Source organism: Panthera onca, chromosome F1, assembly GCF_046562875.1.
Source record: "Panthera onca isolate mPanOnc1 chromosome F1, mPanOnc1 haplotype 2, whole genome shotgun sequence".
Taxonomy (NCBI): domain Eukaryota; kingdom Metazoa; phylum Chordata; class Mammalia; order Carnivora; family Felidae; genus Panthera; species Panthera onca.
Window position 1 is genome coordinate 16,848,074 of NC_138355.1, and position 22,090 is coordinate 16,870,163.

The following is a 22,090-nucleotide window of genomic DNA, read 5'->3' on the forward strand; positions in this document are numbered from 1 at the left end:
GGATACCATTTAAAAAATTCTAGAAAACACAAACTACGGTGATAGAAAGTAGACCAGTGGTTGCCTGGGGATTGGGAGAGTGACAGATTACAAAGGGTACGAGGAAATTTCAGAGGTGACGGTCATGTTCATTACTTGATTTTGGTGATAATTTCACAGGCGTATAGTACATGTACCAAAACTCATATTATATACTCTATATGCATTTTACTGGATGTTAATTATACTCCAATAAAGCTATTTAAAAAAAACTTACAGAAAAAAGTCTTCTTCTTCATCTGAATCATCTTCCAAAAGATTCCTCTGTCAAAAAAAGAGGGGGAAAAAAAAAAAAAAGATGTGAGTTTTCAGATTCAGACGTCTTGCAAACTGTCAGGGAGGAGTAATGAAAGGAGTTCTATTCTGGTGAAATTTCTTAACTCTAAGCTTCCAGACAGAGGGAAGAGTGGTTACATGTGCTTTATCGTAAGCTGAAAGAACCACATTTGCCAACTTTCCGAAGAAAATGCTTGCAATACCAGAATCCTATCACTGACAACACGGTAGAAAGGTCACTGAAACCAGCAGGGAACTGAGAACTGTAGTCAGTCAGGAAGACATTAAGTCCCGTCTCCTTCCCCTGCCTTCCAGTCTCTCTCCACTGGCAGAACCTAATAGGAAGCCACGCAGCAAAGGAGAAATGCAGTTGCTGAGTCCAACTCTAGCATCAGACAGAAGGGTATAGAGGACAGGTTGGGAGCTGAGACACAAGGGTTTAAGAATTGGCACAGTCCACCTACTGCCCTCACAGTTCACAAATAAGCTTCTACACATATGTGAACTTCCAAACAAAAACCACTTTACAGTTTTACTTTATAAGATGCAACTATTTTCCTTAAAATGAAGATGATCTCACCCTCTCCCCAAAAGGGGAAGATATAAAGTTCTAAAAGGAGCCTAATGAAGAGCAGCAACCAGACTTTCCCGCATGGAAGAACTTCAATAGTACACAGCTTGTACACAGAATAACAGCTCCCCAAGACAGAAACCAGAAACCGTGACTGTTTCCTCACATGCTAAGAGGGCCTCTGCAGGTGCGACTGAGTTACGGGTCTTGAGATGGGAAGATCAATAAGGATTATTCATGTGGGCCCAACATAATCCCAAGAGTTCTTAAAAGAGGGAGGCAGAAGTGCCAGAGAGAGAGGGAGGGAGAGAGAGGGAGAGAGAGGGAGAGGGAGAGAGAGGGAGAGGGAGAGGGAGAGAGAGGGAGAGAGAGGGAGAGGGAGGGAGAGGGAGGGAGAGGGAGGGAGAGGGAGGGAGAGGGAGGGAGAGGGAGGGAGAGGGAGGGAGAGGGAGGGAGAGGGAGGGAGAGGGAGGGAGAGGGAGGGAGAGGGAGGGAGAGGGAGGGAGAGGGAGGGAGAGGGAGGGAGAGGGAGGGAGAGGGAGGGAGGGAGAGGGAGGGAGGGAGAGGGAGGGAGAGAGAGGGAGGGAGAGAGAGGGAGGGAGAGAGAGGGAGGGAGAGAGAGGGAGGGAGAGAGAGGGAGGGAGAGAGAGGGAGGGAGAGAGAGGGAGGGAGAGAGAGGGAGGGAGAGAGAGGGAGGGAGAGAGAGGGAGGGAGAGAGAGGGAGGGAGAGAGAGGGAGGGAGAGAGAGGGAGGGAGAGAGAGGGAGGGAGAGAGAGGGAGGGAGAGAGAGGGAGGGAGAGAGAGGGAGGGAGAGAGAGGGAGGGAGAGAGAGGGAGGGAGAGAGAGGGAGGGAGAGAGAGGGAGGGAGAGAGAGGGAGGGAGAGAGAGGGAGGGAGAGAGAGGGAGGGAGGGAGAGAGAGGGAGGGAGGGAGAGAGAGGGAGGGAGGGAGGGAGAGGGAGGGAGGGAGAGAGAGGGAGGGAGGGAGGGAGAGGGAGGGAGAGGGAGGGAGAGGGAGGGAGAGAGAGGGAGGGAGAGGGAGGGAGGGAGAGGGAGGAAAGAGGGACAGACGAGTGGGGGAGAGAGAGGGAATAGAAGATGTTATACTGCTGGCTTTAAAGACAGTGGAAGGAGCATGAGCCAAAGATGATGGGAAGCTTCTAGAAGCTGGCAAAGACAAGGAAACAGACCCTCCCTTACAGCTTCCAGAAGGAACACAGCCTGGCCAGAGCCTTGATTTTAGCCCAGGAAAACCCACTTTGGACTTCTGGTCACCAGAACTAGAAGATAATAGATTTGTGTTGTTTTGAGTTTGTGGTAATTTGTTACAACAGCAATAGGAAACAAATACATCACCTATTGCCTTTTCTGAGAAAATTACTCAAGGAATTGCACCAGCCCAAACAACAACAAAACCCAATTAAATCAGAGCAAAGATTCTAAGACAGATCGATACAATCAATGAACCTAATAAAATGTGTGGTCAATTTTGAATAAATATGGTAATGTGATTGTGAACTACTTATAGCTACTGAAAAAGAAAAGGTATAATATAAGGAGAAGCTTTAAAAGAGCCCCAAACCATTCTAACAAAACCTAGAAGCTGGGAGCGGAAGAGTGAAGCAAGGAAGTAACATGACAGTTGCACCTGCTGGGGAGACAAGTGGAGGCAGGGAAAGTGGGCCAGAATGAGGAGGTAAAACAATGGAAGGGACGTGATGTTTGGTATGTTGACAGAGAAAACAGATTTAAACATCACTGTTAAAATATGAAGTTAATAACAAAAAAGAGATACAAAGGGAGAAAGGAAGGATACTTTTAAACTGCCTAGTGATACTGAGGCCGGGGAGATGAGGAAAAACAATCAATCTGCCAAAGAAGTCAGGGAAAAGAGGAAAAATATATGAAATATAATGATCTATGCATAATGATATATAACATATCACAGAGAGAAAAAATGAAAATAGGATGTATTCAATATTTTTTTAATAAATATGTCTGAGCATCTTCTATGTGTCAGGCACTGTTCTAGGTACCAAGACAGCTTTGAACAAGACAAAGTCTGAGCTCTCACAGAAAAATATTCGATGGTAACAAATGCTATGCAGAGGGGCGCCTGGGTGGCTCAATCAGTTAAGTGTCTGACTTCAGCTCAGGTCACGATCTCACGGTTCATGGGTTCGAGCCCCACATCAGGCTCTGTGCAGACAGCTCAGAGCCTGGAGCCTGCTTCAGATTCTGTGTCTCCCCCTCTCTGCCTCTACCCTGCTCACACTCTGTCTGTCTCTCTAAAAGTAAAATAAATGTTTAAAAAAACCCAAAAAACAAATGCTACGCAGAGAACTGAAACAGAGATAGGATAGAAAGTGACAGGGTGACTAAATGAGATTAGGTTGTCATGGAAAATCACTCTCAAGAAGTGAAACTTAAGCTGAGATCCAAATGGTAACAAAGGGCCAACCAAAGATCAGGGGGAAGGGCATTCACTGGCATCAGCGGGACTGGCTAGCATAGAAAAAGCCCAAATACGTTAGTTGTTGTAACAAATGTGAATGGTATGAATGCTCCTGTGGGGGATAAGCTTAGGAATTCCCTGGGCCTACACCAATGGGTTAACGAGGCACAAAGAAACACAAAGTCATAAAATGCTCACACCCGAGTTTGGATAACCAGATTGGCACCCCAAGAATAGGGAGGTGCAAAGGCACCCCAAAATAGGGAGGGGTGCTGAACCCCCAAAAATATATATAGAGAGACAAAGGCCTGAAATAGAATCAGCGCAAAGGTGCCCAATACATAGGAATAACAAGATTAGATATTCAGGGTGAAAGCACCCCAAGTTTAGTACTACAGCAGAAAGCTGCTTTCATAGAATAGGGCCAGGGCAGGTAAATTGGTGAACTGGACTTTGGACCACTGCACTGCAGGCAAAGCAGCCCAAGGTGGCTTATTAACCCTGAGGTTATTCCCCCTATCTGTCTCATCTCCTAGGCTGGCAAAGATAAACAGGCACAGCGCCTCCTGTCTGCTGTTAACAACCATCTACCCATCTGCCTGGCACCTGGAATTTATTTTATATTGAGCCAAACCCCAAACACTGTGTATCCTCAAAATCCCCCTTTCCCCCTCACATCCACAAGTTAATGTTCCTAGTTTCTTTGTCTCTTTATACACACCCATCACATTTGCAAGCCTTCTGATCTGAATAAATATGGGGCAAGGACCCTTATTCGGGGCTCTTGCCTTTTTCCCGGACATTAGCCATCTCTTGTTTTAATCCTGCTTTGCTCTTTTGCTAGACAAAAGAGAACTTTAGACTTAGAGTCTACGACATGCTCCTATTAAAAAAAAAGAACTACATGTGATTGGAGTTCAAAAATTCCAGCCAATATCTGTTTACAAAAAATTCACTTAAAACAAATTATCAAATAAAGGAAGAAAAGAAGAGGTGGGAAAAAATATATCAGCAAATTCTAACAAAAAGAATGTTAGAGTTAGCAATATTAATACAAAGACAAATTTAGGACAAAAGCATTAAACAATCAAATTTAAGATTTTATAATGATAAAATGCATAGTCCACCAAAAAGATTTAACAGCAATGAATGTTTATATATAACAACATAATTGCAAAAGATATAAAGCAAAAGCTGCTCAAATTATAAAGAAAGAAATGGATACATTCAAAATCATAGGGAAGATTTAACATACCCTTCAGAGATAGAGAAACTAAGAAGACAAACAATAATCTAGAACTTTATATTTAGCAAATTTTAATTTCAAATATCCAAGAAACAGATGTGCCACAAAAGAATTTTAATAAATTCCAAAAACTAGAAATTACATAGGTCACATTCTCCAGGCATAATGCAGTGGAAATTAAAACAGGTAACAGAAGGGGCACCTGGGTGGCTCAGTCGATCAAGTGTCTGACTCTTGATCTAGGCTCAGGTCATGATCTCACAGTTCATGTGTTTGAACACAGAGCCTGCTTGGAATTCTCTTTACCTCTCTGTCTACCTCACTCGTGTGTGCGCGCTCGCGCTCTCTCTCTCTCTCTCAGAAATAAGTAAAGAAACTTAAAAAAAAAAGTAACAGAATAAAACTTTAAAACACTCTTCTAATTAACACATTAAAATGTAATGGAAATTTAACAGACTATTTAGAAATAAGTGACACGGGGAACACTAGAGAACAAAATCTGTAGGTTATGGGTCATAGCAGCACTTAAAGGAACATGCATTTATTTACGAAATCACAAAAACCGAATATATATGAAATAAGTATTTAACTCTTAAGATGGTTGAATTATTCCTAAGCAACACACAACTCCAGAAGTTTAAGAGAAAAAGATTAATGGATAACATAAAAATGTTAAACATGAAAAACTATCATAAACAAAGTTAACTGGCAAGTAACAGATTGGGCAAAAAAATCTGCAACATACTTTCAGAAAAGGTCTGACATCTGTATTATATCAAGAGCTCTGAGGAACCAGTAAGAAAAAGACGGCAAGGGAGAAAAATAGTCAATGGAGAGAGATAGGCAATTCCAGACAGAAGAAGAAATGGCCAATGATCACATGATAAGATGTTGAAAGTCAGTAACAGTCAGGGAGATGCATTAATTAATTCCTTCAACAAATATTTCTTGAATGCTATTCTAGCTAGTAAGTTTAACAGTCACTATATTTATGAAACAGTTTATGTGCCTTAAAAGATAATAACACTAATGATAAAATATATTTATTATAGTTGTACTATAAGAAACACACATGAAAATCAATGTCTTTACACCCATTCATTGAACAAACACAAGGGCTAGTGAGACACTATCAAAAAAAGAGAACAGGACACAATGAGATAACGCTTTACACCCACTAGGCAGATAATAATAGCAAGTGTCAGGAGGAAAAATTGGTGGTGAGGAGAAACTGGTTGGTAGAAGAAATGCAGAGAAATTGGAATCCACATACAGTGCTGGTAGGAATGTAAAAATTGTGCAGCCACTCTGGAAAACAATTGGGCAATTCTTCAAAAAGTTGAATAGAGAGTTAGTATAATGCCCAACAATTCCACTCCTAGGTATTCACACAAGAGAACTGAAAACATGTTCAGACAAAAACCTGTACATGAATGTTCATAACACTGCTATTCTTAATAGTCAAATAGCCAAGAGTCAAAAGCAGCATGCAAGAAGTCCTTAATATTAAAAAAACAAAACAAAACCCAAATGTCCATCAAGTGATGAACAGATGTGATATATCCATATAACGGAATATTATTCAGCAATAAAAAGGAATGGCATACTGGTCTATGCTACAATATGGATGAACTTCAAAAACATTATGATTTAAGTCCAAAATGCCAATTACAAAAGACAACATATTGCATGATTCCATGTATATAAAATGTCCAGAGTAGACAAATCTATAGATTGGTGGTTGCAAGGTTGAAGGGATGAAGAGATGGGGGATGACTGCTAAAAGGTACAGGGTTTCTTTCCGGAATAATGAAAATGTCCTAAAATTGACTGCAGTGATAGTTGCATAATTCTGCAAATATACTAAAAACCATTGAGTTGTACACACTTTAAAAGAGTGAATTGTATGGCATATGAATTTTATCTCAATAAACCTGTTACTAAAAAAAGTGGAATGGGCAAGTGGAATAAAACTTTAAATAAAGTTTTAAAAAGTAATTTATAGATTATTAGAACCAGTTATCAAATTTCACCATTTGGTAACTATTCAAAAGGAGGTCTCTATTTAAACAGCCAATTTTGTTCAATTCTGATTCAATACCCTATTTTTACAATAAATCATAGTAGTAATCAACCAACAACAGTTACAGTTACAAGTCTCAGTGGTGGATTGAGACTCTGTATTTTATAATTTTAAGTCTATATATAAAGTTTATTTTACAAGCAATTAGTCTATTGGTGGATTATACCTCAAGTAAAAACTACAGAAAGTTAGGATAAAGGGAAGACACATTTCCTGTATTATACTAAAAGACACTTTTAAATTGTAAGATGTTGGGCAGAGTGAATAATAGGAGGTTCAGAGCTTGTACAAAAAAGGAACATGTAAAATGAAGTCAGGTAGACTATAAGCTCTATATGGGCCCTCCAGTTTTTAGCACAATAGCAGGTGGTCAATAAATGAATCAGTAAATGAAGGAACAGCAATGAGATAGGAAGTGAGCAAGGGCTTTAGGTTGCTGGATAAAAAAGAATACCACTAATTCCTTCCCTAATAAATATTTAGTGAGTGCTTATTCTAAAAGTAACCTATCTACAACATTCATATCAAATGCTGTCTTCCAAAATTCAGATTTATACACATCTGCATAGAATGTTCTGTGATAAATAGGAAATTGAACATTATATAAAAACTACTCTGGACTCCGAGGACAGTTACAGAACATGAATTCTTTATCTGCAATTTCAAAAATCTAAAAAGTTCTGAAAACCAAGAGGTTTTGTAAGTTTAGAGCCAAAACTCATTTGGAGGAAAACCTGGCCTGAACTGATGTTAGCTTTACTTACTGATCAGACATTTCTCTGAGAAATACTAACATACTTGGAGGTGCTGCTCCAGACACTAAAAAGGCTGTTATATAAAATGCACTTAACTACCTTACTAAAATCTTAAAAACTCTCAATTCCAACCAATTTTGGCCCAGAGTTCTGAATAAGATCCTGCGTATTTAACATTCTCTTTGAAAGACTAGAAAGAAGCAGTGAGCATAATCTGATCAATAATGGATGCAGGATTCAAATGAATCACCCATCTAAGAAACATATACTTTTAAATATTTACTATGAAGAAAAAAATATAAAGTAGAATACAGCCATAAGATTTAGATTTTTCTAAAACAATTTACAAAAGGAATGAAAGCATATTTTTAATCTGTTTAAAAACTGAAGATTCTGAACTTACCCTTTCACTTTTCACAGAACCAGTGACATCATCGTCATTTAGGTGGCGCTTGAACTTGGGAGGCATATTTTTTACTCAAGAGGTACTTCTCTGTTTCCCAGCAGAACAAGTATTCGCCACCTTAAGGGAAAATGCATGTCATCATATTTGAGACTTGAGGGTGAAAGCTAAAGTACTTAAATAGTGTTCAAAGCCTTGTATGGTGGAGCCTCCTTCACTTCTCTGACTTCAACCACTGCCTTCCCACTTGCTTCATTCTGGGTGATGCTGTCCTCCATGCCAGGCCTTGATACATAAAAAAGTTAAAAACTGAGAAAATGGATGTAACTTGTAACTTGTGAAAGAGAACATGTGGGGGAAATCAGTGATTTTTTTTTTTTTTTTTTAATATTTATTTTGAGAGAGATGGAGCACATGTGCGAGCAGGGAAGGGACAGAGAGAGGGGGAATCCCAAGCTCCTTGCTGTCAGTGCAGAGCCCAATTCGGGGCCCGATCTCAGGCACCGAGAGATCATGACCCGAGCCGAAATTAAGACTCGGAAGCTAAACCGACTTCTGAACTACCCAGGTGCCCCTAGTGAAAGTTTTTATAAAATTAAAGAGCAGATTGCCTAGGAGTGGGGGAAATTTGGAGAAAATGAGGCATTAAATGCTTTAAGAGTTTAACCTGGAATTAGAAGACAGAACACTCCTAGTTCTCTAATTTTTAGTTAGTTGATTAAACCATGATTCCGTTTCAAGTGTGAAATAGTGATTTCTAGGCTTCTGCATGGAGTTGGCACGGTCAATCAGATAATTCATGCAAAAACATTCTGTAAATTATAACACCCTATTCTAAAGCACAGAACTAGGCTCTAAGAAAAGGGATGTTTATTAAATACTGTGTTAAACAGAGCCAGGATGCTGTTTTGAAGGGTTTTTTTGGTTGTTGTTATTGGTTTTCTTTGGTTTTGGTTTTATTTCTTTTTTTCCTACAGAAAGTTTCACAGCTTTTCATATGCTAATATGCATTGTGGTTTTCCAAGAAAATGCTTGAGTATGCAGCTTATTCAAAATTTCTGGAGAAAAAGCTGACATGCAAACATGAGTTTTCAGTTTCTTGGATTAGAAGATGGATAAAAAATGAGAATAGCTACTAGCTAAAGTACTGAATCTTTTACTATGTGGTATGCACTGTGCTCAGTGATTTATACGTATTTTCTTTTAGTCTATGTGATACTCCTTTAATGTAGGCACTAAGAAGCTAAAAGAGAATTTAATTTAGGAAAAGTAAGTAATATTCCCTCTACCAATTGAAACAGCAGACACATAGACCCAAATTAACCGATGGCTATGCATGATCACTTTTAATATTTATTCAATTAGCTGCCTATCAAGTTACACAGTTCTGTTCTAGAAAGACCACTTCCCTATAAACAACCCAGCAGCCCTCTTTCCCCTTCCATAAGAAATCACCTCTAAGATCTTTAATTAGGCATCAGTTTGCTAGTTAACATATACAAGCCCAGAGTCCAGTTTCATAAACCAAGTAAAAGTAATATTTTAAGGTAGTGTCCTATCAAAACAAATTGATACACTTTTCTTTGATAAGAAATGCTTCTAAATCAGAAACCTAATCACTTGTAACAAAAATCAAATTCTTGCTACCTAAGTAACAGTTCTAGAGTTCATCCCACAATATTTCTGTCATGTACATCTGGCCCATTTTATTCCTCATACTTTGATTTCAGAATAATTCATTCACACAGAAATATTACAGACTCCAGGAAAAAAACAGGAAGCAAGTGAAAAATCTGAGCTTTTAATTATACCTGTATGTTATTTATATTTTAAACCCAACAAAGGTGCTTCTTTAATACCCCCCAAACAGGCAGACTTACATCTTTATGAAATTTACAGTAAAGCTACAAGTTTAATGATGAGCAAACACCATAATCAGGTCCTATAATCCAAGGACCACCTCACGGAGACAAGAAAAGTGTCTGACAACAGAAAAGCCATCAGCAAAGCATCAGGCAAGATTAACTATGCAACTGATGATTTGTGTCAAATAACTAGTAGAAATAAAGAATGCTCAGAAATCAGGCATATATTTCTACCTACACTTTCCCCTGCAAAAATTACACATGAATTCAGGGATTTGTGTCTGGGTAAATATGTAAATAAGAGAGCTTTCATCATGCATTTCACACTGAGAGTGGAAGAGCAATACACAATTCACTCTAAAAATGTCACATCACCATATGCTTATGTCATGACCATACGTTTACAATTTCGTGTATATATATTTTTTAAGAGGCAGCAGTTTTCTATTCAATGTCTTTACATGTAATACACCTCTAACTTGTTTAGCAAACGTTGGCCTCTTTTTTGCTTTAGGCACAGAACAAAAACCCCTATGTATTTCATTTCACACAAAGCTTGAATCTGGGCAGAGGGTTCCCTTTTCCCCGCCTCCATTCCCTTCTGACTCCTCTTCCTTATCTCCATCAACAGTCTTGACTGGTGCAGTTTCACGGAAATATGTGACTTGGACACAGCTTGGAGATGTTACAAAAACTATCAAACTGTAATGATTCACGTCACCTGGACGTTATAAAACACGCCAGCAGCGTTGGCGCTCTTTCTCCCTTGACTTTAAATAATGAAACAAATCCATCCCCTCCAGCAAGTAGCTCGGTTCCCCGCCCCCCCCCCCTCCACCCCAATTGTCGCACCAGGCCTCGTCCTCCGACATCTGCTCCTAACTCTGGTCCTTTCTACCCCAAGATACCCACTCACATTCCAGGGTGCCTCCCACTCTTCTCAAACCCTCCCCACGCCCTCCACTGTTCCATCTCCCAGAGCACCCTTCAATTGCCATTCTTCTCCCCCTCTCCCCCCCTCCCGCACACCCCCGTCCAGGTCGTCCTCCTCCACGACACCTGGCCCGAATCCAGCCTTTCCCCAGTCGGGGGTCCCTCCCCGACCCCCCACCCCCGCCCCAGGCGGGTCTCGCCGCCCAACGCGGACGTTGGGACGCGGCGGAACAGGGGCGTCGTCTCCGTTTCCTTCCTCCTCACATCAGCCCCTCCCGTCGAGAGGGCCGGCGCCAGTACCTGAGTCTCCCGGGGAGCTCCGGGCAGCTCTCCGGGGCCGACAGCGCTGGGAGGGCGGGGGAAGGAGTGGGAAGCGCAGAAAGAAAACGGGGAGGGGGAGACTGTGGACGCGGACTCGGCGTCGGCCGCTCCGCCGCAGCTGCGCCCCCGCTCATCGAGCCGATCGGCGCTCCGCGGCCTGGCGCCGGGCGAGGGGGCGGGCCCAGGCGGCAGAGATGGTCGAAGGAATCGAGTGAGTGGAGCGCCTCCAGGGGAGGCGGAGGAAGCTGGGAGAAGTCCCTCAGGGCGCGCGCTGTACAAGCCCGGGACTGGGGTGGAAGAGGCTTTTAGGAGAGGCTTTAGGCGCAGCCCATCACCCTTGGCTAAAGAAACCGAGTAGAAAACAAGGGGGATGGTTCGCAGCCCCGGAACTACTTCGGATTGTCCGGGCCTTTCCGGAAGCTCTAAGTGACGCCTTGTTTATCGTTGCAATTAGACTAGCAGGGAGATATTGAGGGTTGCGAATCCCACCTCATTTTAGACGTTAGGAATCTCTGGTCTAGATTTACTTGCGGCTGCAAGCTAGTTTGGGCAGATTTGGGACGAGGACTCAGTGCTCTTTCCCCTGTATTCTTTTTAACCTAAAATAACTAGGTCCAGACACCGGAGCCTTCAGGTTTCAGGTAGGAAATCACCCTTGTATGGCCTGTCCACTGTTCTTTTCACCCTTCCCCTTCACCCCCTCAGTATCATATTTAAACTTCCAAGCCTGAATTAGGTGGGCATAGTAATCCAAAACCATTCCAGACTATGCTTTTACGGTCCCTTGTTTCACTTAGCCATTCCTCCCACACACGCCGCTGCTGGACTGTTTTACTCATTCCCCCCACCCCGATCATTTGTGCATTACGCATCTTTTTCACTTAATACGTGTGGGTCCCTTATTGATACAGCGTTGCAGGCATTTTCCAGTTAAAACGTTCCTAACTGGAAGATGCCCTGGCTGGGATGACTCTGATTATCTAAAGTTCAATCACCTGGAAAGCTTTAAAAACTACAATGCCCAAACACTACTTTGAGATTCTGATTCAATCATCCTGGGATGCTGAGAAACAGCCGTGGGTTGTCAGTTGAAGTTTCTGAAAACCTGGCGTTAGACTCGCTGTGAGTTTACTACTCAGACCCAGGCTGACTTGGAAAGACACCACCCACCTAGAAGGAAAGCTTCTTACAGTTTCTCTGCTTAGGCATAATGGTGACACTACCCTAGACCCCACAGATGACCCAAAAGTTATTTCCTTCTTCCACAGGTGATTTTACGTCTGTAAATCTGCTTGTTATGGGGTGTCTCCTTCCTTTGGTGCCTTAGCCAGTTAGAGTCTGAGGCACTTACAGCATCAGCCTTTCTTACTTACACAACTTAAGAGTGTGATTGAGCTGTAGGAGCACCTCACTGTGTAACTTGTATAACTAATTCTTTTTGTTTTAACCATAATTCTTTAGTTCTGCCAACCATTTTGGTAAGATTGCTTAGGGGAGGGGTAATGCCAGTCCCACCCCTTAATCACCTGAACAAAGTCCCTTTGACTCTCCCCTATATTTTGGAAAGGGTAGAAAATGTCACTTTACAGTTACTATGCATCAGATATACCAGTAAGCCTGAAAGGATATAAACAGCACTGGATGTAAGGTCAGAACAGGGTTCCAGGCTCACCAACTTGAATTATTTGGTTATTTTTACCCTATTTTCTCTTTCTTGAACTTCAATTAATTATTCAGATGTTCATCTTCCAATTTTCTTATAATTTCTCTTTCATCTGATATATTTATTTTCTTGAAGTAGGCTTCCCACCCAGCGGAACACAAAGCGCCTGAACTCATGACCCTTAGATCAAGACCAGAGCCCAATTCAAGAGTGGAAGGCCTAACCGACTGAGCCACCCAGGTGCCCCTGAGCATCTGATTGATTCTTAAACTTTCTATTATTCCTCCTGTTTTTAGCTCACATCATGCTCAGAGTTACCTAGCACTTCTAATTCCCGAGCCTTATTTATGCAGGGTTTAGCCGTGTAAATCAGGTTGCTTCATGGCCTGCTTAGGATTCTTGTTTCTTAAGTCTGCTAAAGTAATTGTCACTGATTCATCTACTTTGCAGGTTTCAATATTTTGTTGTTGTTGTCTCTGTTCCCATAAGGCAGAAAAAAAAGTACAAAACAATTCTAAGCATGTGAACAACTGTTCAAAATCAGCCAAAATGTAAATCAAATACCATTTTTCATCTATCACTGACCGGGAAGGAAGGAATTTAGCAGCAGATCTGCAATACATCCTCTCCCCTTATAGAGGAATACCCCTAGAAAAGCAAGCAAGCATGTAATTCTTAGAAATATGGAATAACAGACCTCCTGACAAACAAATAGTATTTGCTAGTAAGGAGAGTTGATATGTATGGAATTCCTTCAGTAAGATATTCCTGGGCTGGGACTGTTTATGGTAAACACCCCCGAAATCTGTGGATTTGAGGTGCATGACTGGAAAATATCATGTAATTTATGTAACTCAGCATGTAATGGAGATGTTCCAAAACTGAGTTGGTTGCTTCTGCGTAACTGAGGTGACTACATACCTTATTTAGAAACCACATCTATGATCTTAGGCAGAGGTGCACCCAACGCAGGAAGAAAGGACCTGGGAAACAGCACTGAGTCCTGAACCTCTCCCTATTTTGTGCCTCTTGGTCAGTGGTATCTTTGAAATTAGTAGAGTTTGAAATGGTAAGATCTCTGATTTCTGAGTCTAATTTGAAAATTTGATCCTTTTGCTAGCTCAATGGCAAAGATTAAAAAGTTTGACAACACAGTGATGGAGATGTGTACATGCGGTATTGTGGTGTGGGAGGTGGGAAGAACAAGCTTTCTTCAACACTTGGTGGAAGTATAAATTGGTACAAATTTTTTTAAGTTCAGGGTGGTAAAACACGTCAAAAATTATATTAAGTTCCTTTTGACCTAACAATTCTATTTCTAAAATTTATCCCACTGATATACTTACCCAAGTTGTATAAAGGCATTTTCTAAGAATATTCTTCAAAGGATTTTTGCAACAAGCAAGGGAAAAAAAAAGAAGCTTTAACTGTCCAGCAATAGGAAATAAGTTTGGAATATCCATTTAAGGTAACAGTATATAGTGATTAAACTGAAGTAGATATACATGCACTCACTTAGAATATCTCTATGTGGTTTTAAAATATTTTATTTTATTTAATTAATTTATTTATTTATTTATTTATTTATTTAGAGAGACAGGGAGAGAGAACACGTGAGCATGAGTGGGGGAGGAGCAGAGAGAAAGGGAGAGAGAGGATCCAAAGCAGGCTCGGCATTATTGTGAGATCATGACCTGAGCCAAAATCAAGAGTTAGACGCTTAACCAACTGAGCCGTGCAGGTGCCTCTCTGTATGTTACCGTAAAGTGAGAAAAGGTGCAGAACAGTACATGGACTCTGCTTCCATTTGAGCATCACATACAAAAGAACCCAGAAGGGCTGAGAATCTGGCATGGAATTTGGCATGAATTGTGTCCTCCCGAACCCCTCCCAATTCATACGCTGAAGCCCTAACCCACAATGTGACTGTATGTAGAAACCGGGCCTTAGGTAGATAATAAGGTTTAAATGACGTTGGTCATAAGGGTGACGCCCTAATCTGATAGGGCTGGTGTCCATGTGTGTGTGGGCATGGAGATGAGGCCATGTGAGGCCACATTGAGAAAGTGGCTTGCAAGCCAGATGAAAAGGTCAGGAAGAGAGGTCTCACCAGAAACCAATCCTGATGGCACTGTGGTTTTGGACGTTTAGCCTCTAGAAAATTTCTGTTGTTTAAGCCATCTGGTCTGTGGTATTTTAACAACCTCAACGGACTAACACAGAAAGGAAACCTTTTCTCATTGTGTGGTATTTTGTACCATTTGTATACTACAGGAGAGATTCTCTTTCCCACTGAAATTGAGACCAGATGTTCATTGGTTAATTTAAAAAGTCAGGAGGCACCTGGGTGGCTCAGTCGGTTAAGTATCCAACTTCGGTTCAGGTCATGATCTCATGATTTGTGGGTTTGAGGCCCACAGTGCAGAGCCTGCTTGGGATCCTCTCTCTCTGCTGCTCCACCACTCACTTGCTCTCTCAAAAATAAACAAACATTTAAAAAAGTCAGTTAAAGTGGTAAGGATTTTAAAAAGCAGATATACTTTAATCTTTTTATTTTGACTCAAAGGTTATCATCATACATTTACTCACTAATCTTTGAACTAGGGCCAAGACCTTGTATCTGAAAATGAATCTGTTGGTTGGAGTGCCCCAGTGTCTTTATTATAAATTGCACTGCTTAAATTGTTTATAATTCCCAGAGCATGGGACTCCTCGGCTTCAACTATTATCTCTACGAAGAAGAATCCAAGGAAGAATGTATTTAAGGGAAAGGGCACTTAGGAGAAGGTAGACGTTAGAGATAGGGAGAGCAGTCCATGAGAAGCGGTTGGAGCAGCAGACGTGACAAGACAGGGCAGTGTCAAAGAAAGAGGAAGGGTTATTAGCATCAAACTTCATGGGTGCCTGGATGGCTGTTGGAAGAGCATGGACTCTAGATCTCAGGGTGGTGAGTTTGAGCCCCACATTAGGTGTAGAGATTAATAATAATAAAAAAAAACTTAAAAACCCCGTTAAAAAAATAATAAAAACTTCAGGGGTGCTTGGGTGGCTCAGTCAGTTGAGCATGCAACTCTTGATTTTGGCTCAGGTCATGATCCCAGGGTGGTGGGATTGAGCCCTGTGCTGGGGCTCAGTGCAGAGCCTGCTCAAGATTGTCTCTCTCCCCCGGCCCCTCTCCCCAGCTCACGCACGTTCTCTATCTCTCTCTCTAAAATAAAAAAAATAAAAAGACTTCAGAGAAATTGGTGGGGGGTGGAGGAAAGTGGGAATGAAGGCTAGAAAAAGCCATTAGATTTGCTGACTCACAGAACATTATTGATTTTCAAGAAGTATTTCAGTAACATTGTGGATGTGGAATGCATCTTGTAAGAGTTATTTTTTAGTGGAATTGCAGATTATAGATTCCACTTCCAAGAAATTTAATTGTAAAGGGAAATGGCACACTAAATTGCAGTTCGAGCAGCAGCACAATCAAGGTACTATCAGAAATGACCAAGTTATACATAGGAATGGGGAGTAAGGAGCCACAAAGAGAGTGAGACTGTAATGCAAAATCAAAACAGAAATAAGGATGGGTGATGTCCCTTGCAGAGGTGGGAGGATCAGGGTTAGAAGAGTACCAGAGGTATGTTCTGGGCAGGATGGAGAGAGAATCCTTTCTTGGAGGCAAGAAGAAAGGAAGTGACTGATAAAGATACAGAGAAATTTTGAAATGGAAAAGAGAAGAAATTAGGGAAACTCACAAGATCACCTAGAAACGTTCAGTAAAACTCAAGAGTCAATGTGAAGGGTCAAGGAAGCAGTGTTACAGTTGGGAGTGTAAAGAAAATGGAGAAGTTTTGGAACTTAACACAGTGAACAAAAGGATGGCTCAGCAGCTGAGAAGATCCAGGCAAGAATGGTCATTTTGACTGCTCCTTTAAATCAAGGATGTGGACTTAGATTCCTTTTTATCCTCCATCATATCTTGCACAGTACAAGCACACAATGAATTTATTGAGTGGGTTATGCTTTTTAAAGTTTGCTTTTGAAGGAGCAAAAAGACGCAAGAAAGAAGAAAATAAGAGAAGTGATAGTTAGAGAAAAGTTTTAGCATTCCCAGGGCATGGGGATCCTACAAGCACTTAACCTGCTGCATGACTTCACGGTCACTAACTTTCAATACCAGTTTCATTTCCCAGGCAGCAAACAAGGAGTAATCTCTGCCTCCTTATTATCTTCTAAGAATATCACAAGCTCTTAGTAAAACAATATTTATACATTCTTGTCACCTTATAAACAATATAGTTTTTCCATTTTTACAGATTTGCTTTTCTCTGAACTGTTTCATTGTTATTATAGCTTGACTAGCAAGAGTCTGGCCTATTGGCACTGATTTTCTTTTGGCATTTCAAGGTAACAGGAGGGGAAAAAAGAATATGAGCAATGTAAGTTTGTGACTCATAAAAATAAAATCAAGAAATGAAACAGAGGCAACGTGATTACTTTAAACCTTAGTCAATATCATTGCCTTTAAATATTTAAATAAATATTGATTTTGGGATTCCACAGTCATTTCAGCTCATTATTCAAGTCAAGTTACACTTGAACTTCATTGGCATTTCAAAATGCATTTCTTGGAGACACTTTATCTTTGTATCTTACTTATAAAGTGTAAACAAACAAAATACTTTAATTTTAATTAGCATTAACTAGAAAACAACTTTCTGAATCATCCATAGCTTGCCATATCCTATCCAATTTTCCCCTATGTTGTGGTAGATTGCATGTCTATTTTTCATCATTAATAATAAATCAGTTTTGGGGTGCCTGGGTGGCTCAGTCAGTTGGGCGTCTGACTTTGGCTCGGGTCATAATCTCAAGGTTTGTGAGTTCGAGCCCCGCATCCGGCTCTGTGCTGACAGCTCAGAGCCTGGACCTGATTCAGACTGTGTTTCCCCCTCTCTCTGCCCCTCCCCTGCTCATGCTCTGTCTCTGTCTCTCTCTCAAATAAACAAACATTAAAAAAAATAATAAAGCAGTTTTCCTTCTGGCTCTACTTATGCTTGTTGTTTGAGTTTATTGAGCATCCAACTCTCCCCACTTGAAAAGAAAAAAAAAAAAAGAATTAACAGAAAAATTCACAGTATCTTTTCTGTGACTCTGAATTCATCACATCCGCTTGGAATGTATACTTTAATGTTAAGCAGTCCCAGGACTGGAACATGGCATATGGGATTAACTATAGGATATCTGTCTGGGATCAAACTCAATGATAACCATCCTTATGGAATGTTTTAAGGAAATTCTTTGGCAGTCACTGAACCCCTGTCCCCATCCTTCATAGATAGAGCAATAAGTTTTCCAATTACTTTCTAAAATGTCATGATAGTATACTTGAAAACATACTTGTGCTTAGAATTATTTGGAGAATTCTTGAGATATTATTCTTGAAAAAAGAATGCATCTTTATGTTCTGGAACCTATTTACTGCAACACAGTATACTTTTTTTTTTTTTTAAGTTTTATTTATTTAAGTAATCTCTACACCCAAAGTGGGGCTTGAACTCAGGACCCCGAGAGCTCTTCCAACAGAGCCAGCCAGGTGCCTCAACAGTATATTCTTGAAGACAAGTGTATGAACTTCTATTTTAAAAGTTTGGTCTTTTGGGGTGCCTGGGTGGCTGAGTCAGTTAAGCATCTGACTTCGGCTCAGGTCTTGATCTCATGGTTCTTGAATTTGAGCTCTCCATCTCTGTGGTCAGCACAGAGCCAGTTTCAGATTCTCTGTCCCCCTCTCCCTCTGCGTCTCCCCAACTCGCATTCTCTCCCTCTCAAAAATAAACATTAAAAATTTTTTTTAATTAAAAAAAAAAAAATAGAAGTTTGGTTTTTTAAAATGTGTGTATAAATCCTCTGAGTCTGCACTAGTTCTTAGGGCTCTGGCACTGACAACAGGGCTCCAGAGCTGCAGCTGAGGCATATGCCCCAAAGCAATGGCAGCAGCCACGGGCACAGACAGATTTCCTGCTTCCTCATTTCCCAGGCCCCCTTCACTTCAGTTCCTGTATTTTTGGTTCCAGAATTTCCATTAAAAAGTAGATTCTAAGTCTCCAGTGAAATTGTCCGTGTTTCATCTATTTTTATGAACATTTTAATCAGAGTCCTTGTCTGTTAATCTAATCCTGGATTAGTTATGAGCTGGATTCTATTGTCTATTTTTCTCTTGGTTTTTGGTCGTAAGACTCTTATCTTGGCATACCTAATAGTTGTGTTTGTTTCTTTTTCTATTTTTTTTTTGAGAGAGAGCACATGCATTTGGGAGGAGGGAGGGAGGGAGAGAGAGAGGGAGGGAGGGAATCTCAAGCAGGCTCTTTGCCCAGCACATATCCCCATGCAGGGCTCAATCCCATGACCATGAGATCATGACTGGAGCCAAAATCAAGAGTCAGATGCTCAATCAACTGAGCCACCCAGGCACCCAACCTAATAGTTTTTGATATTCAGTACTGATTATTGAGTATAAAATAATTGAGTATTAAAAATGGAATATAAAATACTGAATGTAAGAAATATTGTGTATGTATGTGATATTATCCTCCAAAATCTTCTAAAGAAGATTCACTCTCATCTCTGCTGATAAAGATGCTAAGCAAAAAGCCTCTGAAAAACAGTGGTTTGATCATCTCAGCCTCCCACCCCGAAACAGCTTTAGAATTCAGCAAAATTTTGAGGAGAAAAATATCTGAGTCCCTCAATTCATTACTGTTTCCTTCTCCCTGAGATCCTGGCTCTCTAAGATTGCAGTTTTGTCTTTCTGGTCCTGGGAAACCCCAAAGTGTCACTGGTTTGCTTGTTTGTTTTGTCCCCACAACAGTCCTCGGCCCAGGCAAAGCCCAGATGCTTGCTCAGGAGCTTTCCCTGCACCCGAAATCTGTAAGCGTCTCCAGGGCAAACGCAGACCACCTTTTCGCAGTTCCTTCTCTGGAATCTTGGCCCTTTCTGTCTTCCTGCTTAAACAGTCTTCTGACTGCTTCATAGAGATGTTTTTGGTATTTATCTGGTTTTCTATTAATTGTTAGAGGGAGCAATGGTCTGTCTCAATTTACTGCATCATACCTGAAAGGGAACTTTATCTAAGCTGCGCTTAAAGTACTGTAAAGGGATAAGCTCATTTGCTAGCAACTATGCAAGAAAGTAGAGAGGGTTTTCTAAACGGGAGAGTTTCTTAGGTCCTCCCAGACACACCTCAGTAGTCAGAAGTCATCACTTTTCATGGCTTCTGACTGGGGGAGAGTGAGCGTGAGAAGAGGATTCTGGTTTCTTCTGGCAATGAAGGCACGTTTAATCAGAGATCCTTGAACCAGCTCCCCTTCTGCCACAGATCACAGATTTCTTAGACAAGAGGAATCTCCTTTTACTTCATATTTCTATCTGTACGTAGGGTATATCTAAACCTCTATATGTATGATATATATGCATTTATCATTCCTATTTTCCTTTATTAGAGTTGTGAATATTATTTTCATTTTTAATCTTTTTCTTTTAAGCAAAGAAAATTCTGCATCACTGCTCACACTCATTTCTAAGCTTAAGACATGATCCTTGAAAAGCTGGGTCTTAGAATCACAGTCACACTTCACTGAGTTAAAGTAATATCACAAATCACAGTTCCCCACTTTAGATGCTATGGTCATTGGGGCGCCTGGGTGGCTCAGTCGGTTAAACGTCCGACTTCGGCTCAGGTCATGATCTTGCGGTTTGTGAGTTCGAGCCCTGCGTCAGGCTCTGTGCTGACAGCTCGAGCCTGGAGCCTGCTTCGGATTCTGTGTCTCCCTCTCTCTCTGCCCCTCCCCGACTTGTGCTCTGTCTCTATCAAAAATAAATAAAATGTAAAAAAAAAAAAAAAAATTTTTAGATGCTATGGTCACAGGTATACATGAACAGTTCTGTAGAAGGAATGGAATTATATCATCCAAACACCTTTAATAGATGTATTTCAAACTTTCTTCAGAGAATGAAAAGTTAAAGTGAAATAATAAATCTCTAACAACGTTTTTCTAAAAGAATGTAATCAGGTTTTCGCTAAGGACCAAGCAAGCCTTTCCGGTTTATTCTTTGCATAATTATAGATTCAAAGCAGTAACAAAAGCATAGGAGAAATTCTCTTAACCACGAAGAAACATTCACAATGCTCCTGTTAAGTGACAGGCATTGTGCACCAAGAACCGTTGCCAATCTGGTCAAGTCTAGGGACCTCTTATCACAGTAACATTTCTAAATGCATCAAAATAAAATACACAGCGGCACCTGGGTGGCTCAGTTGGTTGAGCATCCGACTTCAGCTCAGGTCATGACCTCACAGTTCGTGAGTTAGATCCCCGCATCAGGCTCTGTGCTGACAGCTCAGAGCCTGGAGCCTGCTTCGGATTCTGTGTCTCCCTCTCTCTCTGCCCCTCCCCTGCTTGTGCTCTCTCTCCCCAAAATAAATAAACATTAAAAAAAATTTTTTTTAAATAATAAACTACACAGAATTGCAAAGCAAGGCAATTTATAATGCTATAAAATATTTTAAAAGTAAAATTTCTGATACACTAAGGTATGTGCTTTATTAACTCCTTAAACCACAAAATCTAGTGTCATACTCAACATCTACCATGATTTTGAATTAGTAACGAGCATAAACAATATTTAAAGATATCTATTTTTGTTTTTTAAATAATTTATTATTTTTTAATTTAAATCCAAGTTAGTTAACATATAGCGTAGTAATGATTTCAGGAATGAATTTAGTGATTCATCACTTACATATAACACCCAGTGCTCTCCCAACAAGTGCGCAACCCCCCACCCAACACCCTGACAACAACCTTCAGTTTGTTCTCTGTATTTAAGAGTCTTTTGTGGTTTGTCTCCTTCTCTGTTTTTATATCATTTTTGTTTGCCTTCTCTTGTTCATCTGTTTTGTACCTTAATTCCACATATGAGTATATTTCAAGATATCTATGATTGTAATGTGATACAAAAATCTTAGTGATTCCAATTGGTAATAAAATCACAGGTACAGCTAGTACTACTGACAGGGTTTACTTTTGTGGAGAGGGATCTCCGTCTATAGTTGAAGGAAATGCTAAATTTGTTAGAGGTTAGTGGAAATAAAGATATAATTTTTTCCCCATCGAAGTCCACAGACCCTCTGAATCTATTCATGGGTCCTCAAGGGTCCCCAGATTCAGAACTCCTGTTTTAAGTATTCCACCCTCTCCCATAAGGCATGGATGGCCCTAAGGATATCATGAGTTCTGAGCAAAAAACAAACAACTACTTCTGTACCTGTTTGTCCCAGGCATGAAAAATCCTACTTTTTGGTAAGGTTGCTCTTACTGACTAGAATACAGGGGTTCTGCTTACTAACATGCACATACTTGCCTTGCCCAGGGTCCTGTACCATCCCTGAGAAGCCTGGAGTTAGATCAGACTTGAAAGGTCATCTGGGACAATAA

General features: G+C 40.7%; 1 protein-coding gene across 2 annotated transcripts in view; it reads right to left on the reverse strand.

Moving 5' to 3' along the window:
* The window catches only part of VAMP4 (vesicle associated membrane protein 4), a 41,660-nt gene that overhangs the window by 17,012 nt on the left and 2,558 nt on the right, over positions 1 to 22,090 (reverse strand). The window contains exons 1-3 of one of the 2 annotated variants that reach the window (XM_078440934.2): positions 10,925 to 11,113; positions 7,827 to 7,946; positions 257 to 303 (exon numbers count right to left, since the gene is read on the reverse strand). In XM_078440934.2, coding sequence (XP_078297060.1) covers positions 257 to 303; positions 7,827 to 7,892 — 113 coding nt within the window. In that variant the 5' untranslated portion in view covers positions 7,893 to 7,946; positions 10,925 to 11,113. Of the gene's footprint in view, positions 1 to 256; positions 304 to 7,826; positions 7,947 to 10,924; positions 11,114 to 22,090 lie in introns of those variants that run through there. The other variant, XM_078440935.1, reaches the window with a different exon arrangement.